The following is a 17,848-nucleotide window of genomic DNA, read 5'->3' as shown; positions in this document are numbered from 1 at the left end:
GGTACAGAGGGCACCATTATCTCCCCCCCTGCCCACTGTACCGTGACTCAGACATCGCCGCTGTACAATGCCTCACATGAAACCTGATGCTCTCCATCAGGATAGGGCGTGTGACAGGGGACTCTCATCCCTCTCATCCCTCTCATCCCTCTCATCCCTGCATGTGTCTGCAGCCCCGCCCTCCGAGCAGCGCCTGCCCTTTGCCGTCTAATGTCAGAAATGCTCTGCCGGACCCGCCGAAATAATACATCCTGACGCCAGCTGTGGTGTCCAGTACCATGGAAACGCAAAGGTCCGGCAGAGGCTGGCCGTCGTGTGAAGGACCAGGGGGTTGGGGGGCACGCGGATACAGAGCAGAGGTCCCAGACACAAGCTGCCCATGGAGGGCGTGGGAGGGGTCCGAACAAACAGCAAGAGCGGCAGGGGGGGCATCCCATATGCACACTCCCAATAAGGGCAAGACACAAGAGCTAAAGTAAAAAAAAAATGCCAGTGTAGAAATGTTGCCATTTGATGCCCATTGTCTCCATGCAGTGACTCCATTACCGGAAGAAGGAGTTTCATAAACGACCTTTGCAGGTAGAATAGCACGCCAGCCTGTTTGAAGTTAGCCCCCCCCCCAGGGAGTACATTAGCCCCGCTGTGATAAGAGCCTAGGCGGCTGCTGGGGCCCTTTGCTCTGCCTACAGCGTGTCACCTGACCCCAGACAGGGCCTCCAGCCTTCACAGCACCTAAATGTCATGTTTCCCACGTGTGACTGTCCTTCAGCTCCCTCCCCGAGAGCAAAGTGGGCGGCTCCGCCTGACATAGAAGGGCTACGTATCAGCCAAGTGCCACAAGGGCCTCCGCAAACGGCACAGAACACACAGCCATCTCTGTGCGCCGGCGTGGTGGCATTCAAGCCACAACTGTAGATATCAGCTAATAAATTAAAAAAAAAATTTTGGTACTGTAGCGGTGAAGTGCACTGATTGTTGAAGGTGGCTGAACGACGGGGGGGGGGGGGGCAACTGTATTAATCAGCAAAAAATTAGATGACTTTTGACATCAGGCAGCTGAGTAAAATGTTCAGGTTCTTCTCAAAATGCATATGCCATTTTCCATCTATATCACCTTTCTTTTCCTTCTAAACATCCATCCATTTTCTGAAATCATTAATCCCATTCGAGGTTGCAGGGGGCCCAGAGCCTATCCGAGCAGCTATGTACAAGGTACAAGGCAGGGAACAACCCAGGATGAGGGCACCAACCCATCGCAGGGCACACACACACACACACACACACACAAACACTCCTGGTCCCCATAAGATTAAAAAAACAGGCATCCATCACATTGTGGGGACAAGGTAAGGTATACCTGGACCACACACACTGTAATTAACCTCAGCATCTTTTGGGACTGTAGCGGGGAATTGGAGTACCTGAAGAGAACCTCATGACAACACAGGGAGAACATGCAAACTCTACACACATGGAGCCAAGATGGAGACTCAAACCCAGGTCCCAAAGGGGTGAGGCAACAGTGCCACACACTGCACCACCAGCCTTTGCTAAACAAATAGAAAAAAATTAATTGGGTTTATAACAGAACAAAAGGACAGGCTTTATTGTAAACACTGTAAATCAGGAATAGAGACCAGCTCAGTGCAGCATTCTTGCTTTCAGAAATTAAAGCACACTCAGAAAGTTTGCTAACAGCGTCACACCAGCATCCTTCCAGGTTATGCCTACCATCTATTGCTTGTCACAGGAGATCTATATTTTTTCTACAGTGAGAGAAACAGATTATTTTGCTGTGAGCGGTGAGGTGGGATGCGGAGGTCAGTCTGGATTTCTGACTGGCAGCTCACCTGTGTGAAGCAGATGTTCTCTTTGGGACAGAAAGGCTATGAAACTCCACCGAGGGTCACGACAGAAAGCAGTGCTCAGTTATGCAAAAACCCGCACAAGCAAATGTGACGGATTTACACAGATGCGCGGACACAACGCTGATCGGCCATTTGCAAACAGAACATCTTCGGCAGAACCTTCCGGAATCAGTAAAGCTCTGAGCACAGCGTCTCTGAGGGAAGGCGTTCACCTTGACTATGAGACGTGCAAATTAATGAACTTCCTGCTGTGACACAGGAGGAGTTTAACTTCTGATTTAAGTTCTGATCAAGGGCAGAAAGGCCCATCAAAGAGGGCCGGGCTGGGGGGTATTTAATTTTTTCTGCATCACAACAAGAGAATGTTGCACGACTGGTTTTACAATAGAGTAGCAAAAGTGTGTAAGTCATATGCTTATAGAGTAATACAGGTGTAAGAATAAACCAATGCAAAAATTATGATTCTATTCTAAGTGTAAACTCATAAGAGCAAAAAAACAGCAAAAAGGGGAAACGGATAAGGCAGGAGTTATCAAACAAGAACACAACAATAAAAGCTTAATACCACGTCGACACCGCTGAGAACAGGAAAGCCATTTGGGTGGAAAGCAGTGAAAATTAGATTGGGTTTCCGAGAAGTCATAAATTCAGCTCCCTGCAGTAGCTACAGTAGAACATAGTGCTTTCATTAGGCACAGTGTGTCTGTGTCTCTGTGTGTTTCTGTGTATGTATGTTCAGATATGTGCATGTGTGTGTGTGTGTGGATTAGCTTTATAGTACATTGTGTGGAGTAAAAATGCCAAATATATTTTGTTTGGTTACTTATGGGTAAGGTTAGGGCTGGGTAGCGGTTAAGGTTGTCATGCTGGGATTAGAGTTTTCCCCATTAAAATGAATAGAGAGTCCCCACAAAAATATAATTACAAACCTGTGTGCGTATGTGTGTATGCGTGTGCGTACGTGCGCGTGTGTGTGTATGCGTGTGTGTATGTGCGTGTGTGTGTGTATGCGTGTGCGTGTGTGTGTGTATGCGTGTGCGTGTGTGTGTGTATACTCCTCGACAAAGACAACCAGAATATGGGTCTCTTCCATCTTCATTTCACCACTATGAACAGATACATGGCTGCAGATTACGCACCACTGGCAATAAGGTGTTTAAATTTAGACTTTCTGTCACTGAGAAACACCCAAACTGGCTTGTCTGCAGCCAAGTCTCTACAGTGTTTAAATATTTACCACAGAAAAAGAAAAGACATAAAGACACTGCTCTCTCTCTCTCTACACATCTATATATATATATATATATACTGTATATACATATACACACACACACATATATAAACATACACACACTGTATATAAGCTAAAGTTTATGTAATTGTGTTATTCTTTCATTTCCTCTGATCGTTTCCTGATTTGTTTTTCCAAGTGAAGCCAATTATAAGCAAACAGCAGGAAGCACAAATGAGTGTTTTTTTGATTTTACCTAAATCCACGAATCAGTCTTGTTTCTTTTATGCATATAACAGCCAGACACTGGCCACTGCCCACCTCTCCTATGAGATCATTATTTTACATTAACAGTAACTGCAAAATGGCTTGGAGTTCTCCAGTTATAGCTCTAGGGTTAGGTGGTATACTACATCCCTCACATTCTCAGACGAGTAGATGATTTACATTAAGAGATGTTTCTGCTAAACAGCATCCACCCATATTCTGCTGGACACCAGAAACCAAAGCCTATGATGGAAGGACAATGCATGTTCAAAAGTGTCTTGGTTAAGCTGGACAGCTTCTTGTCTGACACACTAGCATTTTCCCTGCAGCCATCTCTTCATCTACAGAGACTTCAGATGCTCCCACCACAATAAAGACACCTAAACCAAGGTCAAGACAAGGCACCAGCTGGGGCTGCCTGCGCTGAATTTAGAGCTGCATGGAGCTGGGTTGAGGAACGGACATTGTGGGCATGCTGGCAGCCCTGCGGTGCCGTTTCCTGCCACTCACCCTGACAGAACTCCCAAAACAAGGTTGAGCATGAAGAAGGAGCCAATAATGATGAGAGGGATGAAGTACAGCCAGTTCCAGGTATTCCCAGAGGCGTCGTTGGCCTATGGACACAAAAACAGATACAGAGAAGGGACATTAGAGACGACAGCATGGACAGGAATCAGGACAAATTCCCAACTGTAAAATGTATCTGTTTCTATATTTAGCAACATCCGATTGCAGCGTTTATTTCAGCGAAGACAGTTTACTCATAAATAAGCCAGATAGTTGCTGTAATCATGTCATAACCCTGAGAAATATGTCTACTATGGCAATCAGATTACACATCAAACCATATAAATGCAATTCTGTAAGGTGAGGCATAAATAAATAACCAACATACCGCTTCAGTAGACCAGATTAGCACTCAGAACATCAATATTTTATTGCGCATGATACATTACGTAAAGATTTTCACCTGAATAAAGAAATATATACATTGCAAAAGGTAAAACAGTCCAGCAGGCTGTGGTTTCTTACTCATCTCAAACATTATGAAACTTTTATCAAATACATATGGTACAAATCCCGAAAAATAGCAGCACGTCTGCATGTCTGCTTAGACCGAAGGGCTGAGTCAGTTGGCTGAGGCACAATCAAGCAAAGCAAACTCAACATGACTCACTCTAACCGTAAGTAACTAAATAACTACCTGCTGCACTGAGCCACAGTGTTACGAACAGCATCCCATATAACATTAAGATGTATCATTCATCACTCAAACCCTAAACCCGCAGCAAGCTCTCCAACTCCCTCATACCGCCTAATGACAGCAGAGCAGATGAATGGGCACATTTTTAAGACTTAAATATTCGAAAAAATGTCCAAATGATTAAATACACAGTACATTTGTAATTAGTAATATAATTCAGCTTCTTATAAAAGTCCACCTTCCTCCATTCAGCACTAATAGCCAAGATAGAATGTGCCGGATGGAATGACCACAAAGATGCAAACAAATCAGTCCATGATCCAGATAATCGTATAAACACAAAACGCCAGGCACAGTAAGTCAGATTGCCAGGCTGTGAGGACAGAAATATATTCAATATATTAGAAACACATTCGCCAAAGAAATGTTCAAAAGCAACTGCACTGGCAGGGTTGGGGGTGACCATGAGTGATTCCTTATTTCAGGTGGGCAAAAAACTTTGGAAGTACGTGGTTGATCTGCCACTTTGAATGAGTGCACGCACGGGGGAGGGGATCTTCTCTCACCTCTTTTCTCCATTTATAATGACCACAGATATTACATCACATTTGACTCAGTTAAGCTGCACAAATTGGCATTTTGCACGTCCTCCCTCTCCCTCCACCTCCCACAGTTGTTTCTAGAGCAACCAATTCAGCGACGGAGCTTCCTGCTTCCAGTCAATTGATTTCTGCAGCGTATTTTTAATTTCAAAATGCCATTTTCTGTTAGGACGGTGGCTTCATCAGATTAAATATCTTTCCAGGTTTTTTTGAACACCAATTCAACAATGCTAACTTGTCGCTCCGCATTAAACGGTAAAACCCTTCGGGTTCTCATTTCTTCTCCAGTCACAGGATGCAGAGGTTTCTTAATGCCCATTTGGAAACACATGCCATGCTGTATCTGCCATATCCGTACCACGCAGTAAGAGCTGCTTAATGGAGTGTACAATGTGTGAATGTAATTTCACATCCATGCAATCCATTAAGCATTTACATTCTGCTGCTTAGGTGATACTTCTATCTAAAAGGATAAATATTTTACCCACACATGTTTATGCTGGATATTCGGCTCGAATATCTTTGCCGCAACTCATTCCAGAACTGCCAAGCTTCAAGTCCATGACCTTCACTACCCTCTTCAACTAATAAAATAAATATATAAGACTCCATCTCCACTGATGTGGAAACAGGTGACAATTTTTTTTTTTGCAAATGACCTATTTTGCAGGAATATTCCATATATTTTATACTTATGCAACCTGACATAAAAATTGGGAAACTTATAATATCACTACATCCTTTTTTCTTTTTGCTTGTCACTATTTACTTGGATCCCCGTCATGGCTGCTGACGGCCCTCATGTGTTCATCCAGCCATGGATCCATCTCCATGCCTCAGCTGCCTGATAAGCAGGCCTTCATCTGCTCTAGCCTCCTCAGAATTTAGCGAGCAGCATTTCCCTTCAAGATTAGCCAAATATTTCCAACTGTTGTCAGACTGGGACTTTTGTCAGGTCATGTGATCACACTGGTGTATTTCTGAGGGAAACAAGCGATTCTTTTCACTGCTGTGGCAAACTCGCCATCAGGGGCTGCTGCTAAAGATTTTGGGCCCCATGAAAGCACATCATACTGGGCCCCCAACACAGATCAATCGGATTATGTTCCAAATTTTTTAGGGCCGCAGTCATTCAGGGGCCCTTGGAATGGGCCCATGTTACTAACTGCCCCCCCGGCACCCCCTGCTCGCCATTACATAAATCCAAAACAATCTCAAAATAGCTGTTTTTTGGGAATTTGATGCAGCTGCCTGCTCAGAGTACCAGTGGGTTTATTCTAATCATCCCATTACAGAAACCCAAAATAATCTCACCATGATGCTGTCTATCCTTCCATCCTATACCATAAAAGAAAAAGGTTTTAACAACTGTCTTGTCAAATGGAACAATGTTAGGAAAGGCGCTATATAAAAATAAATTGAATTGAATTGATTTGCCAATGGGAGAATAATAGGAACAAAGATTCTTAATAGAATTAAATTTCTTTACTTAATAAACAGACTATAAAATCTTAATTTATATGGTATTGGAACATGATTTTATTCGTGATTAATCGCCAATAAATAGTTTGACAGCCCTAGTTTGGTCACAGCATGTTACTCTGAAAGCATTCTATACACCTTTCCCTTTCCCTCACATGGTGTAGCTGTTCTATGTGGGTATAGCAGAGGGTGCAAGTACTTCTAGGGGCACACAAAGGAGAAATCAGCTTGCTGAGTCAGCGCTGAAGACAGCTCCCTATGTCGCCTAAAGCACTGGATGCTATTTTCCGATATACTGTCCTGGATGGGCTCAGGTCCGGTCTGGTCGGGGAGCAGGTGCTCATACAGCACATTGCTGCACCCACCACACCACGAAACACCTCAGCATCCCGGTTAGCAACCCCCCAGTCCCACCCTCCGGAAATGGCGATCTGTCTGCCGCAGCCAAGTGTCACGTGGGCGTCCCCTTGGACTCCTGGAAGAGTCCATGCTCTTATGTGACATTTACATGCCACTGATCCCAGAATATTTGCACAATAAACACAAAAATACATCTTTCACAGATGATTATATCTTCCTCCCATGATCCTTTCCTGGAAGAATTTTGTCCCTCTCCTGATAATGCTAAAAATATATATTAATTTTGCCAAATGTAAACCAAAATTGTCTGTGAGCTTCTAAATAACTATGCTTTCAACCCAAATCTTCACCTACCAGCTTACTGTGGAATTCATGATTGTAAACTGAGAAACTACAAAACATGTTTATTTGCATTTATTACATTTATATGGGATTATGGTTATGGAAAGTATTGCTATATGGAATTATGATAAAGAAGGAATTGGCTAATATGTCTGACTATTATTTCTTGTTGAGATAAAAATGGGTTTTTATGAGTTCTGTTATAGTTTTCAGCTTTTTATTTCAGATGCCAAAAGTTATTTATGAATCAAAGTGTGTCATTATAAATTTAGTTGTGGGACTAATAATATGAACACACACAATTAATGTCATTTTTTGGATTGTTTTCCTATACCTATGGTCATTCAACTCCCATTCACATTTCTGTAGTCAAGCAGGGGTGGCCAATCTTATCCGCAAAAGGCCGGTGTGTATGCGGGTTTTTGGGATAACCTTTAGGTCAGCTGATCAAACCCAGGTGTGAGGCCAATAAGTTGTCTAATCAATAATCTAGTTAGGGAGTTGCAGCAAAAACCCACATACACTGCGGCCCTTTCTGGATAAGATCGGCCACCCCTGCTGTAGTGTTTTTATTACAGTTTTTCTCGATTTCTTTGGCAAATTTCATGAAACATACTTACCATTCTCAAGGCTATAAGAGCATTTCTCAAAAAAGTTCATGCCTATAGCACAAGACTATGGTTTAGTTGGAAAATCCTGTAACTTACCCAAAACAATTAACTCAAAAGCAAATAATTACACCAATGAATTGGTCAGTGCCACCAAAATGAAAAGTATAATCAGCAATGTTTTAACCATGAGAGTCAAAATTCTTATATATTCTTATATCAAAATGGCAGTGCACTGTATGTCCCTGAATGCCAGAGTTCTGAATGATAGTCGGTTATTACTTTCTCATTGTCACTGACAGATTCTTCTTTAGCAAACTGATACTTATTCATATCAGAGACGCCTGTTTCAACTTTGCTAAGCTACATATTACAGAATATACAGTTCACTGTGAAAAGAAAGCACCCATATGTATTTTCCACTGCATTGTAACACAAAAACAGCAAAATGGCACGAACACCAAAGAACACCAAAATCATGCACCGTGGCAACCAAAAACAAAGCTGTATCACTGCAATTCATGGAATATATGGAATGGGTATAACATTATTACAATGGGAAACTACATAATCTATTTTGACCTACAAGACTAAAGCAACTGAAAATTGTGCCAAATGATGACAATGATTTTTGCTGCTTTTCTCCTCATTTTATAAAAACACAGGTCATACAAATAATGATCTTAACAAATTAAATGAATATTGACTGACTCCCCAGAGTGAAGACAATTTTCTTTGAGCAGGCGTTGTTTTGCACCAAATTTCTTTTTCTACTGTATAAAGGGCCAAGCTCATTACTGATAGGCTCTTACCCACGGAGAAGGATGAGCACACAAAGGAAAAGCAGGCCATGATTCTGAATGCCGTAGCGTCCTGAAAGTGTAAAAGGCCAGCCAGTGCGTTTCAGCCATAGTAACATGGGACTCTGGACAACATTACTGAATGTCTCATCACCTACGTCAACCTCTCTGTGCATTAAAATCTCACTGGTCATGTGTGCTTGATTCGGAAAACCTTTGTTTTTTTTACCTGTTTGAATTATTTTGCGGATTTTTAGAAGGTAACCAAAGTATTCCTACTTAAGTTAGGTGTACAAGAATAAATCTGATGAATCTAATTGGCCAATCAAATCCCTACATAACCCGTTGCATGTCCATTTAACTCCCGCCGAACTGAGCTTACAGGAAAACTCTTATTGCACTGGAAACATGCATAAAATTTAATGATGCTATATTAATCCTAAGTATTTTTCTCTTGACGTTTTTGGTATTCATTATCAGTATGAATAAGTATAGATCTGAGTCAGTTTCATGAGGTATATTAAGAAAATGAGACTGACGTGGTTTGTTCAGAAAATAATTTATATTTACATTTTAATTAGACTTACATTTAAATTATGCAACTCTTACTGCCAGAAAGTATTTTTATGGTCATTTTAGGAGTTTGGATAGGGTTGAATGTCGGATGTTCTCTAGGGAAACCTAGACAGAAAACAGTGCTAATGGCAAGCAGAGGTAGACTCCATCAACACCTCAGCCAAGGAAACCGATATGAAACAACAAGTGACAAGTGACAGGTGACAATATTTCTAACAAACTTCTCTGTAATCATTCGAATAAATCAACTTCTTCCTCATTGAAGAACCAAGGCTGTTACAGTGGTATAATCTGACAGGAGATATGGATATAAGAGAGAACTTCCGGAAGAAAAAATATAAATAGATAGATAGATAGATAGATAGATAGATAGATAGATAGATAGATAGATAGATAGATAGATAGATAATAATAAATAATAATAATAATACATTTTATTTATAACGCACTTTTCATTAACAAAATCTCAAAGTGCCACATTTAAAAACAACAAAGTTAAAAATATCCATAAAATCAAAATAATATCACTACTACTAAGTATGACATCTTAGCAGTTGTATGCTTTCCTAAATAAAAAAGTCTTCAAATTTGCTTTAAAAGAGTCCAGGTTCTTTGTAACTCGCAGCTGGACAGGAAGATGGTTCCATAGCTGTGGGGCAACAGAGCAAAAAGCTCGACCTCCCATAGTACACAGCTTAGTAGAGGGAACTTGAAGTAGCATACTACCTGATGATCTGAGGATGCGGTTGGAGGTTTGCAAACTCATCAAATCCTGGAGATATGAAGGTGCCAGACCATAAATACATTTATGGGTTAATAGAAGAATTTTATACTCGATCCGGGAAGACACAGGGAGCCAATGAAGAGATTTGAGGATGGGAGTAATATGTTCAAATTTCTTTGCTCTCAGTAGGATTCTTGCAGCGCTGTTTTGGATGTATTGATAGATAGATAGATAGATAGATAGATAGATAGATAGATAGATAGATAGATAGATAGATAGGGATGTAGTATCTAAACTAGGATTTTATCATTATGTAGATTTATGTTGCATTAGAAATACTGAAGAAAGGACCAAAGTTCATATTTCATATCCTGTTTATTTCATAAAAGTGATGTCAGCCAGGTCGGCTGCACCATCAGTTGCGACCCACTCCTACTCATTTATCTTACATGATAGATTTGGAAGAGAGCTACACCGAAGGTGTGTTCTTCACAATTTCAGACTCATATCATCATGTTCTTATGAATACAGCTTTAATGGACAGGTTGTTTTAAATCTCAAAGTGATTAAATTACATTTATGTGGATCAATCCATCTTCTAAACGCTTATCCTGATCAGGATCACCGTGGGGATGGGGTATGGAGAAAGCACAAGGCGGGGGTGCACAAAGGCGGGGGGGGGGGGTGCACAAGGGGGGGTGTGCCCTAAACGGTGTGTCAGTCCATCGCTGGGCTCTCATCTACACTTTCTTCCCATTATACTACCAAAACAGAGCAAACCTGCACAGCAATATTCAGCATTGTATATTGTTGTGCATTATTAAGTGATATCAAACTAACCCTGAGAATATTGCAGCTGAAGTCCAGCATACAATAAAGCTTTTTGGACAGCTGTAAAAAAAAAAAAAATCTTGGGTTCTTAGATTAGAACATGTTAGAACCGCACTCCCTAAACGAATGTGACACGGTGGGTCCCTCTCTCGCATAGATGAGACCAACACAAAGCTGGGTTATGCTGTAGGCCAGTAACATACACACAACCTTGACAGCCCAACAACAGCCCCACAAATTAGTCAAGGAAGAGCTAGCGGTGGGTAAACTCTGTCAGCAGGACTGAGCAGGAGACTGCGAAAGCGGAATCATCTTTCTGCACCAGCCACAATAACTCTACTTAAAAGGCTCTTGATACATCCTTCATACCAACTGAAACGGTGCAGTTAACATATTTGAGCTGAGAAGTATTCTCTTATTCATATGTTTGCTCTGTCAACTCTCACTCTCCTACGCCAACATCATCTCAAGTTGCAGTTTCTTGCAGAACATCAGCAAGTTAAAATATATGGACCTGTCTACAGGTTTTATGCATGACACTAAGCTTGACGGCATGTTAGTTGCTTCATTAACTACACTTCCCTAAGGAAACACATAGTTTCAATATATAGTCATGTGGCGTGGAACAACGTGTCAGTTAACGGCTGACCGCATACATGACGGTGGTCCTGTAAGATTATAATGGACATGAAAGATTCTTATTGCCTTATGATGTTGTAGCCATTGTAACTTCATAACACCATGTTACTCACATGCTGGTGTAAACAAACCTACTGCACAACCAGTTGTATATAACGGTATTATGTACAGGACAAAATACTTGATAATAATTGACAACAATGTTACTAGTTAATGTGTTTACTATACTGCACTTTTTATCGTTATTTAGGCTATACCATATAGCCTAAGTATGTAGTAGGCTGTACCATCTAGGTTTGTATACGTACACTCTATGATGTTCACACAACAATGGCTGTTCAGTGACACATGTCAGTATCAGTACTCTTTTATTTTTGAATCAGCATCGGTATCAGGGTTGCCAGATGGCTGAATGGGCTGAAAGGACAGCTAAGAATCAAGCTGGTGAGTGCCTCCGCAGTCCATGTCTCTGTGTCTGTCATTGCCTCCGCAGTCCATGTCTCTGTGTCTGTCATTGCCTCCGCAGTCCATGTCTCTGTGTCTGTCATTGCCTCCGCAGTCCATGTCTCTGTGTCTGTCATTGCCTCCGCAGTCCATGTCTCTGTGTCTGTCATTGCCTCCGCAGTCCATGTCTCTGTGTCTGTCATTGCCTCCGCAGTCCATGTCTCTGTGTCTGTCATTGCCTCCGCAGTCCATGTCTCTGTGTCTGTCATTGCCTCCGCAGTCCATGTCTCTGTGTCTGTCATTGCCTCCGCAGTCCATGTCTCTGTGTCTGTCAGTGCCTCCGCAGTCCATGTCTCTGTGTCTGTCATTACCTCTGCAGCCCATGTCTCTGTGTCTGTCATTACCTCCGCAGTCCATGTCTCTGTGTCTGTCATTACCTCCGCAGCCCATGTCTCTGTGTCTGTCATTACCACCGCAGCCCATGTCTCTGTGTCTGTCATTGCCTCCGCAGCCCATGTCTCTGTGTCTGTCATTGCCTCCGCAGCCCATGTCTCTGTGTCTGTCATTACCTCCGCAGCCCATGTCTCTGTGTCTGTCATTGCCTCCGCAGCCCATGTCTCTGTGTCTGTCATTGCCTCCGCAGCCCATGTCTCTGTGTCTGTCATTGCCTCCGCAGCCCATGTCTCTGTGTCTGTCATTGCCTCCGCAGCCCATGTCTCTGTGTCTGTCATTGCCTCCGCAGCCCATGTCTCTGTGTCTGTCATTGCCTCCGCAGCCCATGTCTCTGTGTCTGTCATTGCCTCCGCAGCCCATGTCTCTGTGTCTGTCATTGCCTCCGCAGCCCATGTCTCTGTGTCTGTCATTGCCTCCGCAGCCCATGTCTTTGTGTCTGTCATTGCCTCCGCAGCCCATGTCACACGTTGGCTGACCCTGTGCTGTGACCCTCTAACTGTGGAAAGCAAGACGGGGTAAGCGAAGAGAACCATTCCAATGTACCCGTCTACCTGTGCGAATGGCAAATAAAGCATTTATTTTCTATGAAAGCAGGAAAAAAATTGCTTTGAGACATCTGCCTTCAGACTTTAACTGGCTAATTTACCACACATGTGAGCAGCTTTTCCAGTGCGACAAGGACGTTACACAGTAATAAACATCAGCATTGTTTGTCAGCCACAAGCACAGTGACAGCAGCAACACACTCACTCTATTGTATCATATTACTGCATATTCACACACAGAAACGGTTTGCATGAAACAGCTTGATTTTTCAAGTAGGCAGATGGAACCAAGGGAAGTTCTTGTCTCTATTATGAATGGATTATCCCTTGAAGGGCCAATTTCTGCTTGACATGCTACAGGAGCATTCAATTCTCATGAAACTCGCTCCACCACGGCTGAACAGCATTTCTGTTCCAGGATCTGATGGACTGGAGCCTCGGTCAGCCGGACGCCTTGCGGAATGGGACGTGTTGGGAGGAGCACGCGTGCGGCCTTCCTCAGAGTGAGGCCACCAATAGCAGCTCTCTAATTGCGCAGCATGTCCACCACGAAAGGCGTGAAGTCTCTTCTGTTCTGCACACAGTGTCTGGTGCCCTCTTTATAAATTTCCAACGACTGTTAATGACAGCAGAAGCAGCTAAATTTGAAATAGGCATGCTAACATCACAACTCTGGACAGCAACAGCTTACAAGTAATCGAGGATTCTCCTAATTTATTATTATTATTTTTGCTCTGTTGAATTTAAACATTAACAAAGTACATTTTTGATGTGCATGGATATACACTCACCTAAAGGATTATTAGGAACACCATACTAATAAGGTGTTTGACCCCCTTCAGAACTGCCTTAATTCTATGTGGAATTGATTCAACAAGGTGCTGAAAGCATTCTTTAGAAATGTTGGCCCATATTGATAGGATAGCATCTTGCAGTTGATGGAGATTTGTGGGATGCACATCCAGGGCACGAAGCTCCCGTTCCACCACATCCCAAAGATGCTCTATTGGGTTGAGATCTGGTGACTGTGGGGGCCATTGTAGTACAGTGAACTCATTGTCATGTTCAAGAAACCAATTTGAAATGATTCGAGCTTTGTGACATGGTGCATTATCCTGCTGGAAGTAGCCATCAGAGGATGGGTACATGGTGGTCATAAAGGGATGGACATGGTCAGAAACAATGCTCAGGTAGGCCGTGGCATTTAAACGATGCCCAATTGGCACTAAGGGGCCTAAAGAGTGCCGAGAAAACATCCCCCACACCATTACACCACCACCACCAGCCTGCATAGTGGTAACAAGGCATGATGGATCCATGTTCTCATTCTGTTTACGCCAAATTCTGACACTACCATTTGAATGTCTCAACAGAAATTGAGACTCATCAGACCAGGCAACATTTTTCCAGTCTTCAACTGTCCAATTTTGGTGAGCTCGTGCAAATTGTAGCCTCTTTTTCCTATTTGTAGTGGAGATGAGTGGTACCCGGTGGGGTCTTCTGCTGTTGTAGCCCATCCGCCTCAAGGTTGTGCGTGTTGTGGCTTCACAAATGCTTTGCTGCATACCTCGGTTGTAACGAGTGGTTATTTCAGTCAAAGTTGCTCTTCTATCAGCTTGAATCAGTCGGCCCATTCTCCTCTGACCTCTAGCATCAACAAGGCATTTTCGCCCACAGGACTGCCGCATACTGGATGTTTTTCCCTTTGCACACCATTCTTTGTAAACCCTAGAAATGGTTGTGCGTGAAAATCCCAGTAACTGAGCAGATTGTGAAATACTCAGACCGGCCCGTCTGGCACCAACAACCATGCCACGCTCAAAATTGCTTAAATCACCTTTCTTTCCCATTCTGACATTCAGTTTGGAGTTCAGGAGATTGTCTTGACCAGGACCACACCCCTAAATGCATTGAAGCAACTGCCATGTGATTGGTTGATTAGATAATTGCATTAATGAGAAATTGAACAGGTGTTCCTAATAATCCTTTAGGTGAGTGTATATCCATCTCTGTTCTGATCGCGGCTATTTTTAAACACCTAAAGAGCAATTAATCAATAGTGAAATCGGCCAAACACTGCAGCACGGCGGCAAACCGGGTTGAGGTCCGACTACACGAGCTGGACTCGCATTCCGGTGACTCATCGGCCTTTAATGAGGCGCCAGGGCCGCTGGCTGCGGGATTCTCTGCAGGAAGATGAGGTTTGGAGCTGTGAAGCCTGACATCTCCCTCTGCTTTTACTATCTCATCAGCATTCGTCAGCATTGTACTAGCAACCGGCCTCTATTCTCTACTTCTTACTAAATATCAGGTCAAAATGTTTTATAAAAGTTACCTTACATCAACCATCACATACCTATTAGACGACCGAGAAGGGAAATCAGCACATGACAAAGCAGATGCAGTTATAGTTAATTCTAATTTTAAAAAAAAATGATCATGCCAGGAGAAAAATAATAAATCCAGGCAGCGTGAAATTCACATTATAATAATAAAAAAAAATAACGTTTTTTAAATGAAAGAATAAACCATCAAACCAAACATCTATAAAAATAATCTTTAGTAAATATTTAGCAAACATGCCACAGATAACTTATACTAAAACTCTATAAGCATTTATTTAAGACATAACGACAGTATGGATATCCTTCTTAGGACGATGTGCGCTCCTTCTGGAAGCCTGTTGACAGGCTGAGCTCCATCACTAAGGTCACCTCCACTTCCTTGTGTGTCATACTATGGAGTTCAGTTCAATTTTAACTAAGTCAGAAAAAATGTATTTTCCAGCATGCTAACATGTATTCAGGCCTACTTATAAAAAACCCATGTTTTAATCTTATCTCCATTTTGCATCCGAAGTGAATATAATGATTCTTAAAGACATAGGAAAATTATGACTTAAGATCAGATGCTTGTCAAAAACTCTGTCAGCTGTTAGCAGGTAAGCAAAGGTTTCATTTCAGTATTGAACTCATTACAATGTCAAATAATTTATAGATAACAGATTCTGAGCTCTTTTGTGTAAAACCTCAGGGATCTGTTATTCAAATTCCTTCTGATACAGATATGCAGGTGTTCTGAAAGGCTTATTTATGCTGTTCAAAACTTTTTAATAATTAAGAAATGATACACATAGAAAATCAGTATATTTTTCAGCTGAATGATTTGAGTTGTCACATGGATATAATTTGGGTAGCAGAATGTAACAATTTAACAATTAATAAATTCAGTGGAAGGGACTGGCATTCTGTCCAGGGTGGACCCTATGCAGGGTCGTGCCCAGTGCCGCCTGGGATATGGTCCAGGCCCCTTCGTGACCCTGACGGAATGGATAGATGAAAAGAAGGATGAATGGGCATCCGACTTTAATAATTAACATGATCGTTTAGTGTGTCTTTTGAGAATTCAGTTTTATTCATTGATTTAGATGCCCACTTCTGAAGGGATGTGTAACTTGCATAAAGTGTTAAAGAATCTTTCAACAAGGAACTGCAATAATTTCCTACCAAAATCCATCCAAGGGAAGCATGACAGTGATGTAACTCCAGCGGGACTCAATGTGACTGACATCTGCTGCTTCCATAACCCTTATTTCCCCTTACATCATCGTCGGCAGAGAAATCGGCGTCTATCATAATAAATCTTATATATTAAAGGGGAAATCTTTTAAATGTCACTTTGATATAAATTTCCTGATTTCCTGATTCTGCTATAAATTTAGTTCCTCGTGTAACATCTGAAGAGGGCAAGCACACACACCATAAGCGGCATGCAGATAACCCGTGTTTGCGGAAAGCAGCCGGAAGAGGGTCCAGGCCTTGTGAGTAAACCAAGCCTGGAGAATGGAGATGGCCTTAAGGAAGTCATTAGTAAATATCTGCACCCCCACGGGCATCTCTGCTCTTCCCCTAGACACACTGAGAACAGCCATCTGTTCAGTGCTAAAGCATCAGCACTTAAACAGAGAAAGAAAAAATATGATATATCAAAAATGGTCAATTTTCATTGGGATTATGGCAGATACTTCCTCTGCATCATAGTCAATTTATCAATGCTTTCAAGAAGCCATAGTCCCCTGTCAATGTTCATTACGGTTTGAGAGGATCACAAACTCCTGAGTGACAAATGACACAGGATGTGACGCCATCAGTGGGGACAGAGCTTCAGAGCTCGAAAGTCTTGGCTAGAAATGTTTATAATGAGTTTTCTTACAATGTCTCAGCACCTCTGAAAATAGGTTTTTGAAAAGTATATGCTTAGAGATTTAAAAAATAGAAGAAAGACATTGTAAATGGTCTGAGATTATTGGTGCTGAGTTTGTGCTGAATAAAAACATATTTGGCACTTTGGGATTAATATTTATAGATGGGTGTATTATTTAAAGATGTCAAGGCATGTCATACTATGTCAAAAGTGGCAGAGAGGCCAACACACGTAAAAACAGGTGACTGACTTACAAATGTATATCTTTATCAGTTTCTTATTGATTAATACGTAGAGAAACACAAGCTGTTTCAGTTACAGTTGCTGTCCATACAATATCAATCTCAGGATTCATGTCAATTTATTTGTAGTGAAGCTGTCAGAGGCTGGTAGCCCATGTGCTCACAAACAAGAGGTTAGTGACCAGCTGTTGTGTAGTGCAGCCCTGCTCAGTCATTGCTGTACAGTACATTTCTCTTTCAGTCTTCCAAGTAAAGGGTGTTCAGGGCAGATTGCCAACAGAGAAACTCCCATCCTCAATCTCCATGCCAACACACCAAGCTCAGGTCCATACAAACACAGACATTCTTTGAAAATACCCTTTAATCAGAGGAAAGAGTACAGATGCAAAGACTGACTTGTTGGCCTGACAAGTATAAACTACAGCTG

General features: G+C 42.1%; 1 protein-coding gene across 1 annotated transcript in view; it reads right to left on the bottom strand.

Moving 5' to 3' along the window:
* The window catches only part of cacna1ba (calcium channel, voltage-dependent, N type, alpha 1B subunit, a), a 153,757-nt gene that overhangs the window by 71,448 nt on the left and 64,461 nt on the right, over window positions 1-17,848 (bottom strand). Inside the window, exon 7 of the mRNA XM_072703813.1 lies at window positions 3,877-3,980. Coding sequence (XP_072559914.1) covers window positions 3,877-3,980 — 104 coding nt within the window. The remainder of the gene's footprint in view (window positions 1-3,876; window positions 3,981-17,848) is intronic.

Source organism: Paramormyrops kingsleyae, chromosome 2 (assembly GCF_048594095.1).
Source record: "Paramormyrops kingsleyae isolate MSU_618 chromosome 2, PKINGS_0.4, whole genome shotgun sequence".
Taxonomy (NCBI): domain Eukaryota; kingdom Metazoa; phylum Chordata; class Actinopteri; order Osteoglossiformes; family Mormyridae; genus Paramormyrops; species Paramormyrops kingsleyae.
This window is presented reverse-complemented; position numbering and strand designations above follow the sequence as displayed.